The sequence below is a fragment of the Aethalodelphis obliquidens genome, unplaced genomic scaffold (genome assembly GCF_003676395.1).
Source record: "Aethalodelphis obliquidens isolate GAN/ISIS:26980383/991018 unplaced genomic scaffold, ASM367639v1 scaffold6, whole genome shotgun sequence".
In the NCBI taxonomy this organism is placed as follows: domain Eukaryota; kingdom Metazoa; phylum Chordata; class Mammalia; order Artiodactyla; family Delphinidae; genus Aethalodelphis; species Aethalodelphis obliquidens.
Genome location: NW_020837950.1, coordinates 74,504,768 through 74,526,187, shown reverse-complemented (window position 1 = coordinate 74,526,187; position 21,420 = coordinate 74,504,768). Strand labels below are relative to the sequence as shown.

At 57.3% G+C, this 21,420-nt stretch overlaps 2 protein-coding genes across 2 annotated transcripts in view; one reads left to right on the top strand and one right to left on the bottom strand.

Annotated features, from left to right (window-relative positions):
* The window catches only part of ZFYVE28 (zinc finger FYVE-type containing 28), a 111,230-nt gene extending 105,518 nt beyond the window's left edge, over nucleotides 1–5,712 (bottom strand). The window contains exon 1 of the mRNA XM_027103926.1: nucleotides 5,387–5,712. Within this exon, the coding sequence (XP_026959727.1) occupies nucleotides 5,387–5,425 (39 nt within the window). The 5' untranslated portion in view covers nucleotides 5,426–5,712. The remainder of the gene's footprint in view (nucleotides 1–5,386) is intronic.
* A 361-nt stretch (nucleotides 5,713–6,073) lies between these two features.
* The window catches only part of CFAP99 (cilia and flagella associated protein 99), a 40,499-nt gene continuing 25,152 nt past the window's right edge, over nucleotides 6,074–21,420 (top strand). The window contains exons 1-4 of the mRNA XM_027104057.1: nucleotides 6,074–6,199; nucleotides 9,766–9,892; nucleotides 19,739–19,883; nucleotides 20,239–20,333. Of these exons, the coding sequence (XP_026959858.1) occupies nucleotides 9,782–9,892; nucleotides 19,739–19,883; nucleotides 20,239–20,333 (351 nt within the window). The 5' untranslated portion in view covers nucleotides 6,074–6,199; nucleotides 9,766–9,781. The remainder of the gene's footprint in view (nucleotides 6,200–9,765; nucleotides 9,893–19,738; nucleotides 19,884–20,238; nucleotides 20,334–21,420) is intronic.

The following is a 21,420-nucleotide window of genomic DNA, read 5'->3' as shown; positions in this document are numbered from 1 at the left end:
GGGCACACGGCACACACTTCAGGGCTGTGGCTACTCGATGCTGTCAACTCCAGCAAGACTCTGCCTGCAAAACCAGCAGATGACCGTTCAGTCACTTATGGGCTCTCAGATGTGAATTTTCACACTTATAAAACAAGTGTATCTGGTGTTCTGGGAATGTCTGGCAGCCTTATGGAGAGGCACTAAAGCCTCCTGACATCACCACCTCAGAATGAAGGGTCAAATGAAGTCGCCCAACACACTTCCCGTTCAGAGGGGGGCAGTACACCGAGGGTTCCTTCCCCGCCATGCCACCGCCTGCTGGACGCCAAGGCCAGATATCAATTAGGCGAAGCTTAAGCCTCCCTGCCTGTGACTCACTCATTTAACAGAAACCGTATCATACATTTCCCATAAATACAATGCACTGATGGTAAAGCACAGACCCCTAAGTGATGACATCAGAGTTGGCACAGAGTTGGCACAGAAATTGATGCTCGCAGCCTGTCTGCAGCTCAGCCTCTCCCCTCCCGGCCAGTGCCGGCGGCACAGGCTGGGCGTGTGCAGCCCCACAAGCTCCCGCAGCCCCAGACAGAAGTACAGCAAAGCCTGGGAAAGGAGGCGAGAGCTGCCCCTGAGTCTACCTAGCAGACCCGGCATGGGTGCTACAAGCCTCCTTGACAAGTGGACTCTCGGGCCCTCCCATCTGCCCAGGCCTGACGATGCTTGTGTGTCGTAAGGAAGGCTCTCTGGGGGAGGTGGGGCGGCCAGACCCGGCAGCAGGGAGCGGGGCCCAGCGCTTTCTGAATTCAGGGACAAAAAACAGGTGCACTGGGCCAGCCAAGCCCACTCTGACTCAGCACAGCAGAGCATCCTTCCTGGGGCTTCCGAGCCCCGCTCTGGGCCAGGCACCCGCTGGCAGAGGGAGCTCGGCGCTGGCACAGCCTGTGCAGTAGGCGTCCGCACCACTGGCTCTCCTGCAGCTCACCTCGGAGACAAACGTGCAGCTCCAAGGACAGCCTCAGCCGCAGCTGGGCACTCAGAATTTATCGGCCGAGAAAGAACTAGTTAGCAGCCTGGCTAGAAGTTAACACTAAAATCCCAAGACCCTGGAGCCGTGTCTGTGCCCAGCGAGGGCTGCACTCAGTGCTCTGAGGACAGCAGCTCGTTTCCCGCTCGAGCGAGCGGGGAGAGCGAGGCCCGTGCTGCTGCTGTCGCGTCCCAGTCACGGTCACGCTCAGGCTCCCGTGCAGAGCCCAGGGCAGCAGGACCAGGTCGTGGGAAGACCACCGTCTCACTCGCCTCCACCACGACCCCTGCCGCCATGCTCCGAACCGGGGGCTTTGCTGACCGTGTGGCTGAGTTTCTCTGGGTCCCCGTCATCCGTGTCGTCACCGCTCACCCTCAGCCCCCGTGGGGGAGCCCTGTAAGGACAAGTGGGCTGTTCATCGTCTGTGTGTGCCGGGGGCCGTGCAGACACAAGCCCAGGCCTTTCCCCAGCCCCGGGGGCCGCTCATTTAACACCTGAAGGGCTCCCAACTGCCGCTGCACTTCCAGGGTGTGGCCCCCTCCACCCGGTGGTCAACGTGCAGAGTGCCAGCCACCAACGGGCAGCTCCATGCCCACTGCCCACGGCCGGGTGTACCAGGACTCTGGAGAGAGGGAGGGGCCCTGGGCACGGCTCTGGATGCCCAGCTGCTGACTGAGGCTGGGTTAAATCAACAGCCACGTGGGAAGCTCCACACACATCCCCCCACCCCCAGCCCACAGCAGGCAGAACTGAACTCTGCAAAGATCAAAGGGCTCTTCGGTCAAGAAGCGCACACACCCAGCAGGTTACGCGGCTTCTCTCTGAGAAGGTCATTTCATCCCTAATCGGAACCCAGGATGCTGACAAAGTTTCCAGATAAACATCACTTGGTAAAGCCCCGTACTTACAAGGAATGCTTCCCCACAAAGAAGGGGGACAAGGAAGATCAATGACCCACCTCCCAGAAGTGGTTTGGGGGTGCAGACAAGAGAGTTCTTCATGAGGTGCACATGAAGCGTGGTAATTACCGTGGTAATTACCGTGGTAATTACCATGAGCGTGGTAATCGCCGTCCATCTGGACAATGCCACCTACCCGCCAGTCAATTCTTCCTCAAAGATGGAAAACACAAGTTCATCCTGTACCATTACTAACATGCTCTTTGATGGTGGTCAAGAAGACCTGGTGGGGTCCGGTCTGGGTCCTCCAACCCCCGCACCAGCATTTCACACCTTAGCACAGTCAGCAGGGATCAACGAGAAAATTATAACCCAGCATGAAACACAGGTATTGAGACTTTTGTTTCAACTGAAGACCCCGGTATTCCAAAATGTTTCCCCTCTGAACGTTAACTCTTTTTTGGAAAGCCTTTCCCTAAACAAAAGCAAAGACACTTAGAAATCCCGAACACTTTCCATGGAAAAAAATCATAATACTGTTTAAAAGACTGCCTTAAAGAAAATAAATGGAAATACGGGAGTCTGCAAATAACTACTGTACACATCAGGTTGGTCTGTTTGTTACTCAACTTCGGTAGTTGTTAATGATTCAGATCTCAAAAATTCTAAGTGTCATGTAAGAATGTTTTAAAGCATTTCCAAACGCTTTTTAGAACTACAAGAACAATGAATATTTTTGGTTCCAGAATGTTTTCCACTGCACTGTAATGAACAAGAAGCTCAGTGTTCAGTTTTAAACCAAAGCAGGGATTAAATCAAGAATTCAGTTTGAATTGTGTATCCATCTAATACAACAGTGGAAAACATCGTAGCTACAGGCAACGATCTCCCTCGGACACACCCTCCCACGGCTAACATTTAACACGTCAACTCTTCCAGGCCCGGAGACCTCCCAGAACTGACTCCTGCTCTCATTTGTGCCAAAATGTGTTAAATCAGACAGGAAGGGGAAGCATGAAATTCAATTTATAACCTGAGGCCAATATATGAGCTCTGGTTTGAAAAATGAAAAGCTACTGGGGTGACCTAACCCACTCCAACCCTTCAAATAATTAAGACATTTAACCCCAAAGATAGATGTCCAACAAGGAACTACCACGCTCAGACTGACCGCTGGGCAAACACGCAGAGATGTGTCTTGAGTCCGGGGGTCAGACAGCAGGCCAAGACACCACAGTGAAGGAAAGGAGAGGACCAGATGAAACGCTATCCCCTCCCTTCTCCTAAGGCGCACAGCTCTGGGCTGAGTCGCTGGGATTGGCTGACTCACCAGCTCTCCACCTTGCCCTGGTCAGCCCGGGGGCTGGCTTTGGAAGGGCAACTGCCTGCTGAGAGGGAAAATTAGGAACACGACTCTCAATTCTGGGGCACAGTCTCATGGGTAGTATCATTTTCCACTTTTAAAGACTTTTCCCTAAACTGAAACAGGCAGGGCCACTGAAATCATTCAGCTGCAGATGAAACAGATTCCACGTTGCTTTTCCGTCCCTTCCAACAACGTATTACAGTTAGGCAATCCTAGAAGCAAGTCCTCTTCCACAGCCACGTCTGGAAAAAGGCATGCGGGGCCCTAGTACCCTTGGCAAATGTGTTTTCAGAGACACCAGAACGTTACTATGATACATTTCTCTGCTGGCCCTGCCGTTTATCACCGAAGAACTGCTGCTGCTGCTATAACCCTCACAACAGCCTTCTGACAAGTCCCCTTGGTCTTTAACTGGTGACAGAAGTCACACAAACAAAAAGCCACTCCTCGTACACACATCGCGTGCACAGGCTGCCGCCCTCCCCTGGCACCCTACCCAGCACCAGCAGGTAGGATCAGAGCCGCCTGGGGGGACTGCAGCAAGGAGAGGGCTGGGCAGGAGGCTGCCAAGGGCAGGGAGGCCCCAAACCACAGGCAGCTCCGGGAAGCACCAGGGTCACACCAAAACACCACCAATAAGCAGCTGCTACAAAGACAGGGAGGTGCGAAGGGGGAGCAGGGCTGCGCAGCTGCACCGAGCAAGTAAGAACCCATATCCCCTCTGGGCCAGGCCAAGGCCGAGCAAGGGGCGGTCCCAGGCACCCAAAGCCCTCGACCCAACACTGGGAGAACTCTCCGACCCCAAAGGCGATGAAGTATGAGCCCTTCCGGTCCCTGAACTCGCCCCAGGACCTCGGGTGCCCATCCTCCAACGGACCCGCTGCAGGAGAGCAGAGATTTCAGGAACACCTCCCCCCCACCAGCCCACCCTGGGAGATCACCCACGGTGGGGGAGGGGAGCAGAAAAGCCAGACCCAGAGAAGTGGTCAGCCCTGGGCAGGGGGCGGAGCGGGGTCAGTGTTCCTTGGGTCGCTCAGGCACACTGTGGATGTCCGAGGCGCCTAGACGTGACCACTGGCCCCACCCCGGCCAAGACGCTCCCCCAGCCAAGACCCCAGCGCCCCAGCCCTACCGCGGTGCCAGCCGCCAGGGTCCGACCCCCGGACGCCTAGGGTGCCCCCAGGACTCTGCGCCCGGCTCCTGGGCACCGCCGCACCCAGACTAGGACTAGCTCTGGCCGCAGCGGACACGAGCCCTGGGCAGGCGGCAGGGACGCAGCGCCCGCAGTGCGACTGGCGCAGCTGCCGAGGAGCAGGGCGCGCTGCCCAGACCCCGACCCCACGGCCGGGGAGGGGCGCAGCGCCGGGAGGACCGCACCTCCGACCCCGCTGAGCCTGCGGCCCCGGGCGCACTCACCCCGCCACCGCCGGGCAGGGGACTGCCCTGCATTTGACAGCACGCGGGTGGGCACGGGAAAAAATGGGCACGGGACAAGGATGGGGACGCGAACTGGGCCGAGGCACGGATCGGTCCTGGGTCGGGAAGGCAGGGCCGGGACAGTGGGATGGGGACCCGCTCTGCACACACAAGGAAGGAGGGGTCCGTCCGGGACCCGGGAGAGGGACATGGGGGTCCCCTCCAGAACCTGGGGTAAGTGGGGAGAGGGTCTGTTCCGGATTGCGGAGGGAGGTTAAGAGGTACATTCCCGGGTCCAGGATAATGGGGGGGGGGGGGGGCAGAAGAGGAACGGGGGAGTCACCCCGGGTGTAAGGAGGGGGGATGGAAAGGTTTTTCCGGGACCCAGGAGAAGTAGGAGGGGGTCTGCTCGGGCGACCACGAGGTGTGAGCAGGGCACCACGCAGGACCGGAATGAGAAGGGAGAGGGGCCCATCTGGCAGCGGGCAGGCGTGGGGAGGGAGTGCACCCCGGCCCGAGGGTAAGAGCAGCAGGGGAGGTTTGGGACCGGGCGGGGTGGGGGGACCCGTGTAAGGGGGAGGGCGACGGTGTGAGCAAGTCGCGGAGTGGAGGGTAGGGTGTCGGCGGCACCACGGAGAGGCCGGTCCCGACCGGGAAAGGGGGTCTGCCTCGGCAACGAGGGACGGGTCCGCTCACCTTGGGTTTGTACAGCCACTTTCGGAACCTGTTCATCATCGCCGCGCCGGCCCGGCCCGGCCCCGGCGGCCCTCACCTCCGCAGCGCTGCGCCTGGGCCCGGCTGCGGCGCGGGGCAGGCGGACGCGGGGCAGGGCCGGGCCGGGGTCCCGCGCGGACCCGGGGCGCCGGGCGGGCGGCGTCAGGTGCGCGGAGCAGGTGCGCCGCCGGGAGATGCTCGGAGAGCTGCGCGCGGCACTGACCCGCAGACCGCGGTGGGCACGCGGACGCGCTGACTGACCAGGCACGGGGGCGCCGGCTCCTCGCGGCTCACTGACACCAGGTGCCTCGGCCGGCCACCGCCGCCCGAGCCACACATGCGCCGACGCGCCGCGAGCCCCAGGCCAGCCGCAAGCCACCGAGGCTGCCCAATCCGGTCGCTGCGCCGCGCCGCGCCCCGCCCGAGGCGCGCTCCCCCGCAGGCGACCCGGCGCGCCCGGAGGGGCCGAGAACTACAAGTCCCGATGGGCATTGCGGGGAAGAAGGGGCCCTGGATGTGGCGACCTTCCTGGGCTGCGGGCGCTGTGCATTCTGGGGGTTGTAGTCTCCCCTCGGACGGCCCCGGAGCGTACAGTGGTTGCTAGGTGACAACGCCCAAACTGCGCCCCAGCACCGCCCCTGCCCTGAGGGTTGCCGGGGTTCCGGCCGAGCAGAAGTGGAAGGGGAGATCCACTGCTATTCCCCAATCCCCTCGCGCCCGCTAGCCCTGCAATTTCTGTGAGGCGGGCGGTGGCGAGAAGGGAGGTTCCGGAGCGCCTGCGGAGCCCGCTGACAGGTACGGGGGGAAGGGAAGCAGGCGAGACCCGAAAGGGGGCCGAGGCGCGTCCCCTCAGCACCAGCACCACCCACGTGCAAGTTCCCTAGCTCTGCGGGCCAGTTCTCGTCTTTCTTGTTTCCCATCTTCTTGCTTTCGCTCACCACCTTTTTGGTCTTCTTCCCAGCTCCTTGACTAAAGTTAACGGTGCTTTTTTTTTTTTTTTTAATCGCCACAATAAACGATGCTTTTTAAAAAGATATTCTCCCGTATTCACTACTTCCCCTAGCCATGCCCTAATTTGGACCCATAAAAACAATCAACAAAATCTGAGAATCTATTAAGTGCTAAGCAGAAAGCTAAAAACAAGTGTGTGGTCTCACTTGAAACTCCCTCTGGTGCCTGAAGAATCAGGGACAAAGAGGCTGCTGCGCTCTGGCTGTAGGAGGGGACCCTCCCCCAACCGCCTTGCGCTTTCCCCTGCCCCCACCCAGCAGCACTTCGGGTACGTGCGGATTTAGGGTGCACAAGAGGGAGGTAACTCTCTCTTGGTAGAGAATTTATTCTCTGCTGCTCATGTTATCACTGGCCCAGCGTCCAGGTGCTCAGCTGGGCTGGACTCCCTGGCCCCTCTATTCCATTAGAGTCAACGTGAGTCTAGGCACCGGCAGCCGTCTGAGATTTCCCTGAGTGTTGGCAGTCCTCCGGGTTCGTTTTTGAGGACCTGATTGATCCTCCCCACTCCCCTCCAGCTACCACCCAGTCACTGCTCCCCTAAAGAGCAAAACCCCTCCGAAGTTGCCTCTTATCTCCAATTCATTTCCACCTTTTCTCTCTTGAGCCTGCTCCAATCAGATTTTCACCCAGCCCCTCCTCCCAGCCTCTTTAACTAAGTCATACTTGACCTCCATGTTGCTAAATCCAACTATGAGAGCTCAGCCCCGCCTCTTCCAGGAACAAGTGTCCCAGCTGAGTACTCCCCTCCTGGACACACTGTCCTTACTTGGCTGGAACAGGTCTCACTCTCTGCCTCTCCTGCTGTGGCTGCTCCTCTTGAGTCTCCTTGGCTGGCATCTCCTTGCTCCTCAACATCCTGACTCTAGAACCCCGGGACTCGGTCCTTGCAAGTCCCTCTATCCACCCTCTCCCTGGATGACTTCCTGCGGTCACATGGTTCAATAAACAATCGTTTTCTCCTGACCTTCCCAAACCTGCATCTCCAGCCTGAACCTTGCCCCGGGACTCTAGACCCCTTTCCCTGTTCTTTGCCAGTTGGATGTCTACCAGATTCCCCCAAACAAAACGTGTCCAACTGCACTCCCATTCATCCCCCATAAATCCTGCTCTTCCCCCAGCCACTGTTTCCAGTCTGAGAACTTGGGTAGACTCTCTGTGGGTGTGCCCTTGGCCTACTCCAAGTCTGGGACTGTTGTTACTGCTCAGAGCCTCCCTTCCTATGCTTCCCAGTTTGAAATTGTGCTCAGGATGGAGGCTGACCTCAGGGAAATGGGTGTATAGTTAGGATTAGATTCAGCTTTATGCAACGAAAAATTTCAGCATCATAGTGACCCAAACAAGATTATCGGTGTGTCCATAAAATAGGTCCATGGGGAGGCACCCCCAAAAGTCATCAGGGATCTGGGCTCCTCTAGCTTGCTCTTCTGCCATCTTTGCTTGTTTCCTTGTGGTCCAGAATTGCTGCCTAAGTTCCTCCCATCACCTCTGGAGTCCAGGCAGCAGGGTGGAAAAGAGAAGAAGTATATGCTCCTCCCTTTCCAGGAGACTTTCTGGAAGTCTCAAACTCTTCCACTTCTTGGCATACCTAGATGCCAGGAAGGCTGTCGTCCCCCCACCCCCACCCTGTGCTCTGGGGCCCTTGGCCTGCCACCTGCTGTCACCTTCCTGGAAAATCTCCGGCTTCCCAGTCCCAAGCCTGCCCCTTTCTGGGCTCCCTCCCCAGGCCAGGTGCAGGGCCCACCCATCCACAGAGCCATCATTCTTCCTGGTTGGAGATGGGTTCCCTGAACCCTGGTGCCCAGAGTTACCACTGGGGAGCCCGAGGCTACCCTGCACCCCTCCTGTCCCTTCCTACGCGACCTGCTTCAGGGCGCCTCAGGAACCCTGTCCATCGATTCTGGGATATTCCCTTGCATTGTGTCTCTCGCATTTTCTGGAACTCCTGTTAGTTGGAATTCAGATCTCTGGAGTGGTTCCCGATTTTCTTGGTGTGTTTCTCCTACTTCCTACATCTTCATCTTTTTCTGCTCTCTGGGAGATTTCCTCAGCTTTATCTTCTGCCTCTTCTATTTATATCTTTACTTCTGCTGTCATATTTTAATTTCCAAGAACTCTTTCTTTTCCTGCAGATGTTTCTTGGATACCGTATCTTTCTCCATCTCTCAGAGGTGGTATAGTTGTTTGTTTCCAGGTTTTTCCTGCTGTGTATGTTGTCTGCTTTCTCCTACTTCCTTTTTTGCTAGTTTCTGTTTCCATGTTTGGTGTCAGAGGCTCTCTGCAGTGTCTGGTGGCATTTGGCCTTCGTTCTCTTTCAAGTGATGGTGGGGGGGGACTCACCCAGTGGACCGTGATTGGCTGGGATTGGCCATCTCATTGGTGACCCCCAGTGTCAGTGTATGTGGCTTTTGTTTTTTCACTCAGTCTCCATCCTGGAGGGCCTCGGTCTGGGTGCTGCCATCCAGAGCCATTCCAGCTTGTTGGGTGGAGAAGAGGTGCCCCTGTTGTCCCCAGGGCACTAGCAGCCTGGCTTTGCCAATAGTTGGGGCGCAAGAAGCCAGCAGCGTGGTGACCCAGGGAAGCTGCTCAATCAGTGTGGAACAAGGCGGGGGGATGAGAGAGGAGCTCCTGGGGGGCTTGGCCACCCTGCCCTGAGGACAATTTGGGGGCCACCTGTTAGAACCTCTTCCTGGGGTCCCATTCCTACCCCAAGCGGCTTCTCCAGGGTCAGCCAAAGAAGGGCTCTGAGCAAGCCAGTCTCCTGGAGCTTGTCTGTTTCTGGAATGCTCAGGCCTGGCCATTTACCAGTTATGCATCCCCTCTGGGTGCTGCTTACCTCACCTTTAAAATGGGGGTATTGAACGTGGTGACCCGAGGATTCTTCTTGCCCCAAACTTTTGTGTTTAGGTCCCCCTCTCCCTCCGAGCAGGGCCTGCTGAGTCATCCACCACCAAACCCCAGCTGGGCTGAGGGCCACTCAGGCTGACTCACGAGATGCCTCCACTCTCTGGCCTGGCCTCTCCCAGGGGTCATCCCCACCCGTGCACGGCTGGAGGGCTTGGGGGCACGTGGGGCGGCCAGGGAGCCTCCAGGGGCACGGCAGAGAGGGCTGCTGGGGCTATGGGCGAGTGGGAGCCTGGGGGCGGGCTCCCCAAGGCCTGCAGGGACACAGTCCAGGAAGTGGGCCTGGGGTTCCCCCGCCGGGGTCCCCACTTCGCTCCAACACTCCTTGTCCCACAAGGTCCCAGGCTCCCTGGTGGACCTCCTGTCAGTTTGGTGAAGGTCCTTCGCCACCTGCCGAGCTGACAGCCCAGGGCGCATGGAGGGTGTGACCTGTCATGGTTTGCTTTTAGGGTCCCACCTGGGAAGATGGCCTACTATGGAAAAAGCATTGAAACTGTGATTAAGCTACTGGACCAATTTAAACCTGAGAAGGACAGTCCCGAGCAGTTCCTGGAGGCTGCGGCCACCTCCCTGCAGGTAAGTTCCGAGTGGTGGCTCAGGGCTCACGGGGAGGCCGTAGCAGTGACGCCTGTCAGGTTTTTTGGGGTTTTTTTTTAATTTATTTATTTTACTTATTTATTTTTGGCTGCGTTGGGTCTTCATTGCTGCTGCGCACGGGCTTTCTCTAGTTGCAGCGAGCAGGGGCTACTCTTTGTTGCTGTGCGCGGGCTTCTCACTGCGGTGGCTTCTCTTGTTGTGGAGCACGGGCTCTAGGCGCGTGGGCTTCAGTAGTCGTGGCACGCAGGCTCAGCAGTTGTGGCTCGCGGGCTCTAGAGCGCAGGCTCGGTAGTTGTGGCGCATGGGCTTAGTTGCTCCGCGGCATGTGGGATCTTCCCGCACCAGGACACGAACCCGTGTCCCCTGCATTGGCAGGAGGCTTCTTAACCACTGCACCGCCAGGGGAGCCCTGTCAGGACCTTTTTAGTTTCATTCCTAACAGCCGCTTTCCTTCCTTCACGAGGAGAGGCCCAAGGCGAGATTCCCAGCTAGCCAAAGGCTTACGTCAGCGCTCACCCTGAATCTCGGGTGCCCTTCAGGGATGGGACCCCCTCTTTGCTTCAGGAGGCATTCCTACCTCCCAGAATGTGCATCAGACAACTCTCATGACAAGGAAACATGGGCGCCGTCACTCGGGTTGCGTCTGTGGGGTCGTCCCACCCTCAGCCGAAGGTGGACGGGAGTCAGCCTCACAGGCACCTCAGCCCAGCACCCTCCACCGGGGCACGTCTTCGTCCCCCAGGGCAGGGATGTGCGTGGGGCAGAGGGGCCGCACCTGGAAGAGCTACTCGGCCCTTGGTCCCGTGCCCCGGGGGTCCCTGTCCTACCACAGCCCGCCCCACTTCAAGCACATGCAGAGAGACCCTGGGCTGAAGTCTCTGGGCCCAGGTCTGACCTCGCTGTAGCACCTCGGAGGCCTCCCTGTGACTTGACCCCGCATCCGTCCGTCCATCAAGGACAGGTGCCAGGAACAGGGGTACGCGTTGCCGGGGTGCCACCTTCATGACTCCGGGCCGTGGACTCCGTTGGACGGGGCATCCAGAGGAGACTAAGTCCACCCAGGCAAGCGCTCGGGGATTGCCACTCGGCCTGCTGCCCCCGTCCCCCTCGCCTGCGCCCCCCGGAAGGAGGAGCAAATGGGGTCTTAGGGGATGTTCGCTGTGAATCGACAGCTGCAGCCTTCCCTTACTCCGCTTAACAAGACCCGTGAGCGGCTTTGCTGGCCCTGGGATGTGACTGTGGCCAGGCCCCACCCCCATACACCTGCAGGGGTGTGGCCTCTGCTGTGCCGAAGACAGACCCACCTTCCCTTTCTCCATCAGCCGGCTTGTGGTGCAGCAGCTGGAAAACCTGGTTGGGAGGATGGGGGGCAGGGCCCCGGCAGTGCACGCAGAGCTGGGGAGTCTGGAAACCAAAGCCTCTCTCACAAGAGAAAGCTTGGGACCGCTGCCCCAATCCCTGCTCCCCTGTGTCATTCAGAAAAGGATGTCTCTGCCAACTGGAGCCTGGCAGTCAGCATGGACTGGGGCATGGGCTGCACCTCCTCAAACCCTCCCCTGAGACCCTAAGCATTGCGGGGGAATGATGAAAACAGCCAAGGCCAGGCCCATCCACAATCCTTCTCTTTCCCAGTCTGGGCTGGCCTTGCACAGCTCAGCGCAGCCCCATCCCGGCCGGCCCGCCCCTCCCCACCTGCAGGCCCGGCCCCTTTGTCTACTCCTTCTGTCTGTCCGGCCTCACTCCCCTCAGTGGGTCTTTCCCATCACCCACAGCCGCTATGCATTCCCTCAGCCTAAAAAAAAGACCTCTCCAATTCCCTGTGTCACCCACGTTTCTCACCCTCCATTTCCAACGGGACTCCTTGGTGTCCTTCTCTCTGTCCCCAACCCCGGCCCCCCAGGCCCTGCCAGGCATCCCTTACCGCTCAGCAAAAGTGTTAATGTCCTTATTTCTCCAGAATAATCACTGAAAGTGGGTTTGTTACAACAAATAGTTTGGGATGGGAATTCCCTGGTGGTCCAGTGGTTAGGACTCTGAGATTCCACTGCAGGGGGCACAGGTTTGATCCCTGGTCAGAGAACGAGGATCCCACAAGCCGCGCGGCACAGCCAAAAAAAAAACCAAAGTAGTTTGGGGATTTTTTTCCCACATCCGATGGATTATTAATAGTAAATGAGCCCTAGCTGTCACCGGTGAGCCATGGCATGATGACAGACATGTGCAAGGCCGTGGGGAGGGAGGCACCATGCCAGCTCGGCCCCCAACCCAGCGGCGCCCTGAGTCTTCCAACGGGGCCATCTGCGTCTTTGAGATGTGCCTGTGCTGGACGGACGGAGAAGCAGCTTCTTTTACAGATGCACCTGTCTTTTCCATCCCTTCAGAAAGCCATCCTAAGTCCAAGTGGAATGGTACACTGGAAACTGACACAGTTTGGACAACGTACCTTTACTTCCAGCTGTCAGAAAACTGGTGCAGTACACCGATCTCGTTAGGCCGGGGCTCAAGACTGCCACCTGGCAGAGAATTACACAGCACATAGACCCACTGGCAGAGAGTCCGGGGAAGGGCGGGGCTGTGGATTCAGCTGGGTCCCCCAAAAAGAAATGTTGACGTCCTCACCCCAGTTACCTGTGAATGTGACTTTATTCTGAGATACCATCTTTGCAGATATAATTAATAATCTCAAGATAGGGAAAAGTCCAAGGATTTGCGGATTGGGGGCAGGGCGTGGTGACTGTCCCTCTCTAGACTGAAGCCTGGGAACCCCTCGCCTCACACACACACACACACACACACACATACACACACACAGAGCAGCCTCCCAGCCCTCTGACAGGGGTTCCCTCGGGCATGGTCCCGATGGCATTTCTGCACAGAGAACATATGTCAGTGGGAGAGGATTTGGTCTAAGATCAGAAAGGGATCCATTTACCGTTGAGAGAAAGTTCTCCATCAGCAGCACGGTGCGCGAGGGGGGCTAAGGTGTGGGGAGCAGCCTCTCCAGACGCCAGTCTGTGGAGTGGTTGTAGAAACAGAAGTGGCCTGACGTCTGGGAACAGCACTGAGGACCCGGCTGGGGGCCTGGAGCTGGAGAAAGGACGGAGGGCAGGAGGGGGCGGCACCAGCAACAAGGCACTGCTGCCAGCCAGCGCCTGGCCCTCAGGGGGGAGCAGGAGGGAGGAGGTGCTTCCCACCCTGCCTCCCTCCTGCCCCAGGCTTTGCCCACCCTCACTGGTTAACATCTCTTTGGAACAAGCGTCATTTCATTAGTTCACCACCTATAAGGGGGATGGAGCCTGAGGGCGTCACTCCTCCGGGCTACCCAGCACCACGGCTCAGGCACCAGGACCACCAGGTTGGGTGTAGGAACGTCCAGAGAACTGCCCGGGCCTGCAGGACAGAGGTGGGGTGTGATGGGCACAGCAGGCAGCTTGGGGTACCCAGAAAGCCCATGAGGTCTGAGTAGCCCTTGCAGAAGTGTCTGGCTTTGAGAGAGATTCCCTGGGGGTGGGAGGAGGGGAGAGAAGGAGATCCAGCCACTCAGAAAACAGTGGGCAGGAGGGCAGATGAGCTCTGAGCAGGGGAACGAAAGGCTCAGCCCTGGGCTGGCAGGAGAGGTGCCCGGCAGCTGGCCAGTCAGACAGTCTGGGGGTGAGGCAGGGGTGGGGAAAGGCCGGTTCCCCAGCCCGAGTGAAAGGGGTGGGGGGGAGGGTGGGCAGGGAAACCGGACTGGGCTTGTGCAAGAGGCTGGGGGAAAAGCAGGAGTGGGTGGAGCCTGGAAACACCAGCCCAGGTCCCTGCGGGAAGGCCCAGGGTGGCAGGGTGGCGGGGTGGCAGGGTGGCGGGGTGGCAGCGGCCAAGTCCCAGAAAGCCTTGTTTCACTTTCTAGTCCGTAGTGTCAGAGAAAACCTGGACTCAGGAAATATTTTTTATTTTAATATATTTTTTTAAATACCTGATATGTTGACATCAAAGATCCAAAACCCAAAAGGTTCCAGATGGTACCAGCGGGGGTCTCGCTCCCACACCGGCCCTCCCAGGAGACCAGCGGCCTGTGGTTCCTTCCAGAGATGGTACAGGCCTGTCTTGCATAGATAATAGATCTGGAAAAATTTTGTTTAAGCTCTCAATTTTACGTTTAAAAGTTATATATAATTATATATGTATTTTTAAAATCTTTTTCAAAACGGTAGTGCATTGGAACACAGTCCTGCCTTTGCTTTTTTCACTTAACGAGATATCCCGGCGACTGTTCCACGTTCTTATCGTGAAGCCATAAGCATCCTTCTGTCTGGCTGTGCCGGAGCCGTCGCAGCCATCCCCCATGGACGGGATCACGGCTGTTTCCAGTCCTTTACTGTAGCAAATTGCCGTGGGACTGACTGGCCCACTTGTCCCACTGCACCTGGCCAGATGCGCCCAGGGTCAAGTCCCAGAAAACACACGTGCGAGAGCATTGGCCCTCATGATTTCAAAAGATCTTTCCAGTTGACCCTCCACAGAGACCTCCACGTTGACACTCTACCTGGCAGGTGGGGAGTGCTTGTTCCCCTATGGCTTGCTTACGTAGCGTGCTAGCAAATGTTATCTTTGCCAACCAAATAGGTGGGAAAAGGCAGTTGGTGTAGTTATAGTATCTTCTTTTTTTTTTTAAGACAAAACCCATACTTTTATTACAGTTTATTTATTTATTTTTGGCTGCGTTGGGTCTTCGTTGCTGCATGCAGGTTTTCTCTAGTTGGGGTGAGCGGGGGGCTACTCTTCGTTGCGGTGCACGGGCTTCTCATTGCGGTGGCTTCTCTTGTCGCGGAGCACGGGCTCTAGGCGCGTGGGCTTCAGTAGCTGTGGCTTGTGGGCTCAGTAGTCGTGGCTCGCGGGCTCTAGGGCACAGGCTCAGTAGTTGTGGCGCATGGGCTTAGCTGCTCCGCGGCACGTGGGATCTTCCTGGACCAGGGCTCGAACCCGTGTCCCCTGCATTGGCAGGCGGATTCTTAACCACTGCGCCACGAGGGTAGTCCCTCTCCTGTTATATTTTCATGAGTATTTCTTTTTCTGAACTATTGCTTGGACCTGTGTCTGTTAGGAAACAGTATTTGGCTATAAGAACACCAGGAAAGCAGTGGCTTAAAGAAATTAGAGGTATCTTTGCTCACATAAGCAGTCTGCACATAGGCAGTCCAGGGTGGGTTCAGCAGCTCTGTGGTGCCATTAGGAACTCATTCTCCTTCCTGTCTGCTTATCCAGCCTTAGAATGTACCCTTTGCCTTGTAGTCACAAAATGGCTGCCCTACTCCAGCATTGCGTCCATATCCCAGAGAGAAGAGGAGAAGGACAAACAGTATAAGGCAGGCACCAGCTGAATCTCCCTAACTTTCAAGGCGCTTTCTTGGAGGCCACACCTAGCAATTTGCCATCAGATCTCATTGATTGGAGCCATGTGCCACATCAACTAGGGGCCTGGAAAAGTTTTAGCTGGGCACGTTGCCTCTCCCAACGAGACAGCTTTCTCTTGTTAGGCAGGAAGAAAGGGAGAGGGGCTAGTGTGGGCATCCGGCAGCCTCAATTTCCTCTGCCTACTTTTCTGACTTCGGTCTTCGCGTCACTGATTAGCATGAGGCCCTGTGTATTGGTGACATGAATTTCAAACCCTGGGTTGCAGTAAGAGCGGCATCCCGGCCCCGGCCCCTGGTCTAGCTCTGTCCTTTCCCTGTGGCTCCAGCAGGCAAGCTGGGCCTGTGAACTCTGAGGACCTCTTGTAGGAGGCACTACAGGTTGCGAAGAGCTGGCAGGCTGTGGGCCTCTGCTTCCCCTGCCCACAGCCCAGCCCCTCCCCAGGACTGCCCATGAGACCCTTGTCGGAGCACTTGCCGCTCTCCCCGGAACCTGCCCTGGTCCCCGGACTCAGGAGTGCTGAACTTGACCAAGGCCCAAGAGTGTATCAGGAGCTCAGATGCCCTTGGGTGTAGCCCTCTGGCCTCAGTGACTAAGGCTGGCCCAGGACTCGGGGTCGGCTCCGTGCTGGGGCCTCCTCAGTGGGGTCCAGGCCTCACCTTGCCTTCTGTGCTAGCCTGGCCAGGAGGACCTGGTCTAGGGCTCAGTGCCCTCTGACCTGCGTGTCACCTCTGGGCCTCGGTCTCCTCTCTGTGACCTGCTGGCCTGACCTTCCCGGCGGAGAAGACCTGGCATGTGGGCCAGAGTGTCAGGTCCTGCCTGGCTCCTCCCCTTCCCAGACCCCTGGGCCGATGCAGCCCTGCCTGACCCCCTCACCGCGGGCAGGTGGCATCCTGTAGCCGCAGGCTCAAGGCTCTGGCTTTATTAAAAATACACATTCACCCCCCCAAACACAGACGTTCAAGTGAACGAGAAGTGGAGCTGCTGTTGTCTGAGCCTGGGAGGCCGGGGAGGCTGTAGGCAGGCATCCCATGGTGTCATGCAGCCTCAGCACGGGCAGCGCTGACTCAGGGCATCCTCTGTGCCAGCCCTGCTGACGCACTGCTTTCCGAGCTGCCTGTTCTGGGCCCCCCGGGCTTTCTCTGACCAGTGCAGTAAGTTAAAAGCAGGGACTGGGGCCCAGCTGGGGCTCGTGCCCTCTGGTGTGGGCACAGCCCAGGGGTTAGAGGAGCCTGAGGGGGCTCCTCTCAGGCAGGAGGCAGGAGGCAGGAGGCAGGATCCTGGTTGCTGAGACCAGAGCTGACCCTGAGGCAAGAGCCCCCCACCTCCCCTCCTGGCTGTGCTCCGTAGGGAGGAGCCTCCACTCTGTGCCCCGCCTGCACCGGGACATCACGGGGTCCCCACGGCCTCCCACGGAGGCAGGATGCTCCAATCCCTCCCTCTTGAGCGCCCAGATGACATTCCAGCAGGGAAGGGGCAATAAACCCGGTGTGCGCTGCCCGCTGACGGGGCCAGGCTGTGTCTGACCCTGAGGGGTGGTGGTTAGGGATGCCTCCCAGGTCAGGTGACATCTGAGCAAAGACCTGATGGGAGTTGTGGAGCAAGTGTGCAGGGAAGAGCACTGCAGGCAGAGGGAACAGCCAGCGCCGAGGCCCTGAGGACACGTCCCGCGTATTGGAGAAAAAGAGGGCAGCTAGTGTGGCTGGAGTGGAGCCAGGATGGGGCGGAGGCCGGGGTGGGGGGGGCGGGGGACTCAGAGGGAGCTGGGCCTGGCCGGCCGTTTTTTTTTTTTGCGGTACGCGGGCCTCTCACTGATGTGGCCTCTCCCGTTGCGGAGCACAGGCTCCGGACGCGCAGGCTCAGCGGCCATGGCTCACGGGCCCAGCCGTTCCGCGGCATGTGGGATCCTCCCGCACCGGGGCACGAACCCGTGTTCCCTGAATCGGCAGGCGGACTCTCAACCACTGCGCCACCAGGGAAGCCCATTGCAGGCCCTTTTAAGGACCCTTTGTGGAGGGTTCTCAGGAAGGACAGACACGATCTGACTTTCATTTTACAAAGAATTGCTTGGCGGCTGGCGGGTTGAAAATACACTGAGGAGGAGAAGCGGGAGAGCAGCTGGGACCCCATAGCCGGAGCCGATGCCTGGGACGGTGGGGTGGGCATCAAGGGCTTGGTCTGAACGGTGGAGCAGGGCATTGTGTTTACGGAGCCGGGCAGGCGGGGGGGGGGGGCAGGTCTGGGCAAAGCCCATGGGGTCAGACACCCAAGCAGGGAGGTAGAACAGGGGCAGAGAGCGCTTCCCGAAGTCCAGGGAGAGCCGCCCGCGCTGGCGCACGTTTGAAATCAGCACGTGGCAGCCGATGAGTTCACCCAGGGGACAAGTGCAGATAGTGGAGGAGAGGAAGAGGAGCCCGGGAGCGGAGGTCAGAGGTCAGAGGTCAGGTCGGAGGAGGACGTCATTACCCCGGATCAGATGGGGTCCCCGCAGGAGCCCAGAAGCCACTCGGGGCACTGGAAGGGCAGCTGAGTTAATGTCGGGCCCAGCCCCTGCCGAGGGAGGAGGGGAACGTCACCCCACTCGCCTCCCGTCACTCCTGCAAGTACGTCTCACCAGCAGAACCCAACTGTGCCCAGAACCCCCCCAGAAGTGGCTGGAGAAGGCGTCTCTCAGGCCTTCAGCCCCTGAGGTGCAGAGACTGGGAGGGAGTGAGAATGATGCCGTCTGCCCGCCGGCATCCAGCCACCCCGCTCACACGCGTGGGGTCCGGCGCTCTCCGAGGTCCTGGGCTCGTCCAAGACCCCTCAGATGATCTCATTACTCTGTTGTTTTCTTAGAGTAAAGACAAGGGAAGAAATCACGGAGGAAAAGGTAGATTTGACCTCAAAACAAAGTAAAAACGGGACTTCCCTGGTGGTCCAATGGTTAAGACTCTGTGCTCCCAATACCGAGGGCACAGGTTTGACCCCTGGTTGGGGAACTAAAATCCCACATGCCACATGGCGCAGCCCCAAAAAAAGAAAACAAAGTAAAAACCTCTACGCTCTACATGCTAAAAAATGTTTTATGCAAAGTTAAAAGGAAAATTACAAGCTTACGACAGATAACTATCACACTAATGACCATGTTAATTCCCTCAATATGCAAAGAGCTCCTAAAAATATTATCCAAATAAAAAAGGTTAGCCAAGGATATAAATTGATAATTCACAGAAGAGAAATACAAATAAATGTCCAGTAAATGTATGAAAATTTCATTGATAATAAAAAATTCAAAATAAAGCAAGGGAATGCCAAAATTTATCTAATAGGTTGTCCAAAAAAATTTGGGGGGAGGAGGGGAATGATACTGCTAGCAAGAGTTTATTTTGATGTGTTTTACATCTGTTGGGATCCCGTTCTACATTTTCAGTTTTACACGGTATTAAGTATTTTGTCATCTTACTATAAGTTTTCCAGAAACTTCATTGTAATGGCTGTGTCCTACTCACCCACAACACGGAGAGATCGTATCTGATTCCCTGTGTTGACATTTAGGCTGTTAATACTTTCAACCACTGCATGTACCGTTGCCCTGAGCTGCTTGTACGTGGATATTTTCTGCTTTTTGTCCGGTTTCCTTAGATTCCCAGAAGGGTGGTTACTGGATTAAAGTGTATGGAAAATACAAGTCTCTTAAAACATATTTCCAGATTGCTTTCCAGAAACACTCACCAGCACCGTCCCACCAGCCCTTCTCATTGCTGCATTGGCAACATTAGACATTCTTTTTTTCTTATTGTCAAAAACTTAACTGGTTTTTTGAATAGGTAACATGTGACACACACAGGTCACAAACCCCACAATATTCCAAAGAGTAAGTAGAAAAAAGTCGGTCTCCGCAAACACTAATTCCCTCCCCCAGAGCTTTTCCTTGCTTGGTTTTTTTTTTTATTGTGGTAAAACACACATGACATAAAATTTACCATCTTAACTGTTCTTAAGTGTACAATTCAATGGCGTTAAGTACATTCACGTGTGACCATCACCACTGTCCCTCTCCAGAACCTTCTCACCTTCACAAACTGAAACTCTGTCCACATTAAACAACAGCTCCCCACTCTCTCCCCCTACCCCCCGCGCCCCCCCTTCTACTTTCTCTCCTGGGAATTTGAATCCTCTAGGGGCCTCATATGACCAGAGTCACACAGGACTTTTCCTTCGGGGTCATTTTCCGTGTTTATTTCCGTCTTTGCCCCACCGCACTGTCACCGCCCAGGAGAGCCGGTGGGACCGATTCCTGGGGGAGGACCTGCAGGGTCCGAGGGTCAGTGCTCCTGGGGGCTGGGGTGCTGCCCACTGTTCCGGGGGGCACTGGGGACCCCCACATCGGGAGGTGGCTGCCCTCTCCCCTGGCTTGGCCGGCGGCCCCCTCCCGAGCTGTTTCTCCTCCAGACCCTGAGCCCCCAGGAGCAGGCATTCGTCATGGAAGTTCTGTCCGGGTGCCTCGAGTACCGGAAGCTGCTGACCATCGTGGTGGACGCCTTCTATGTGCGGGACGGCCGGCTCTGCCTGTGGACCGATTACAGCCTCTTTGAGGGTAGGTGCCTGTGGCCAGGCACGGTGTGGGGCCCATGGGTCCCTGCGGGCCAGGCCCTGGCCTCCTCGTCAGCCGCAGGCCCTCGACAGCGATGGCGCCCCCCACCCCCACCCCGTATGAGACGACGTCATTTGTACTGTTGTATCAGGTTATCGTTTTCACGTGGGCCCAGATGGAGCGCTTGCCTCTGGTCACACGCCCTGCTGGAGGCGGGCGCCTTCAGCTCAGTTCGCTGCACCTGCAGTGCACCTGTCAGGCCCTTAGCCTCTGGCTGACTCCCCCAGGGTCAAATGCCGGGGGCCCAGGGCGGGGACCCCCATGTCCTCCTCCCCACTCTTGCACCCTCTCTCCTTAGTGATCTGCTACCTGGCCACTTTCCAGCTGGAGGAGCTCGGCTTTCAGCTCTTCTGTAGCATCGTGAAGTCCCAACCCGTCCACAAGGTGTGCAAGGTGAGCCCCACCTGCCCCAAGTTCTATTCTTAAACCCAAGGTCAAAGGTCTGCCCCATCTGGCACTGACCTCTTACCTTTCTGGCTCACTTTAATGAAAGAAACTGCTGGGTTTGTTCTGTGTTTAAAACGAACCCATACCCTCTTTGCTGCAAACGTGCTCTTTTTGTGCCTGGGGAATTTGTTTTCCGTTCCTCATGGTCCGGTGGGTGGTAGCTGCTGGATGCTAGCTGTTAGTCACGACACGGAGTCCTTGCCTGTGCAGTCCAGGCCTCTGGAACCTTCTTGGGCTCCTCTGACTCGTGACCAAGCTCCAGGCCCAGGGCAGCCTCTCCTTCCTCCAAGAGGGGCTGTGTGGCTTTGCGGGGCCGAGGGAGCATTTCTGAGTGGGTCTGAGGATTCGTACCCTTCGAGAGAGAGCCTGCAGGAGCCCACCCCCCTGCCCTGCCCGGGACCACTCCTGTGGCTGTCTGTTTCCTGTGCAGAAAGCCCAGGACTCCTGGGCCTTGGGGCCCGCAGGACCACGAATGAACCTGAGGGTCCTGCCCTCTGCCGGCTACTCCCACAAGGCATTTGCTGTGGGCCCGGCTTCCTCCGCAAGCAGCTCTTGCTTCACCCTCACAATAACCGGGTAAGGTCACTCCTACGGGCACTCATCCCACAGTTGAAGAAACTGAGGCACAGAGAGGTTCGGTAACTTGCCCAACGTCACACAGCACATGAGTGGCAGAGCCAGTTCTTGGACCAGGCTTTCAACTGTTGGCTCGCTCCTCCTTACTTGGCTTGGCGGGGGGGTGATGGACACACACACAGTCACCAGACCAGGACAGGGACTCCCTGGAGAAGAGCGGGGAGAGCTCAGGCCCCAGGAGTGCTTTGGGGCCTCTCTGGAAGGAGGCTGCAAGCTCTGCAGAGGCAGCTCAGGAAGGGTAGGGTAGGAGCCTTCCCACTGCCCCCGCCTGGGGAAGGGGAGACCTGGAGCAGTGACACTTGCCAGGACCACAGGCCCCAGAGATCTGTACCCTCCCCCAGCAGGTAACCTGAGGCAGCATGTTATTTTTTTTTTTTTTTTTTTTTTTTTTTTTTTT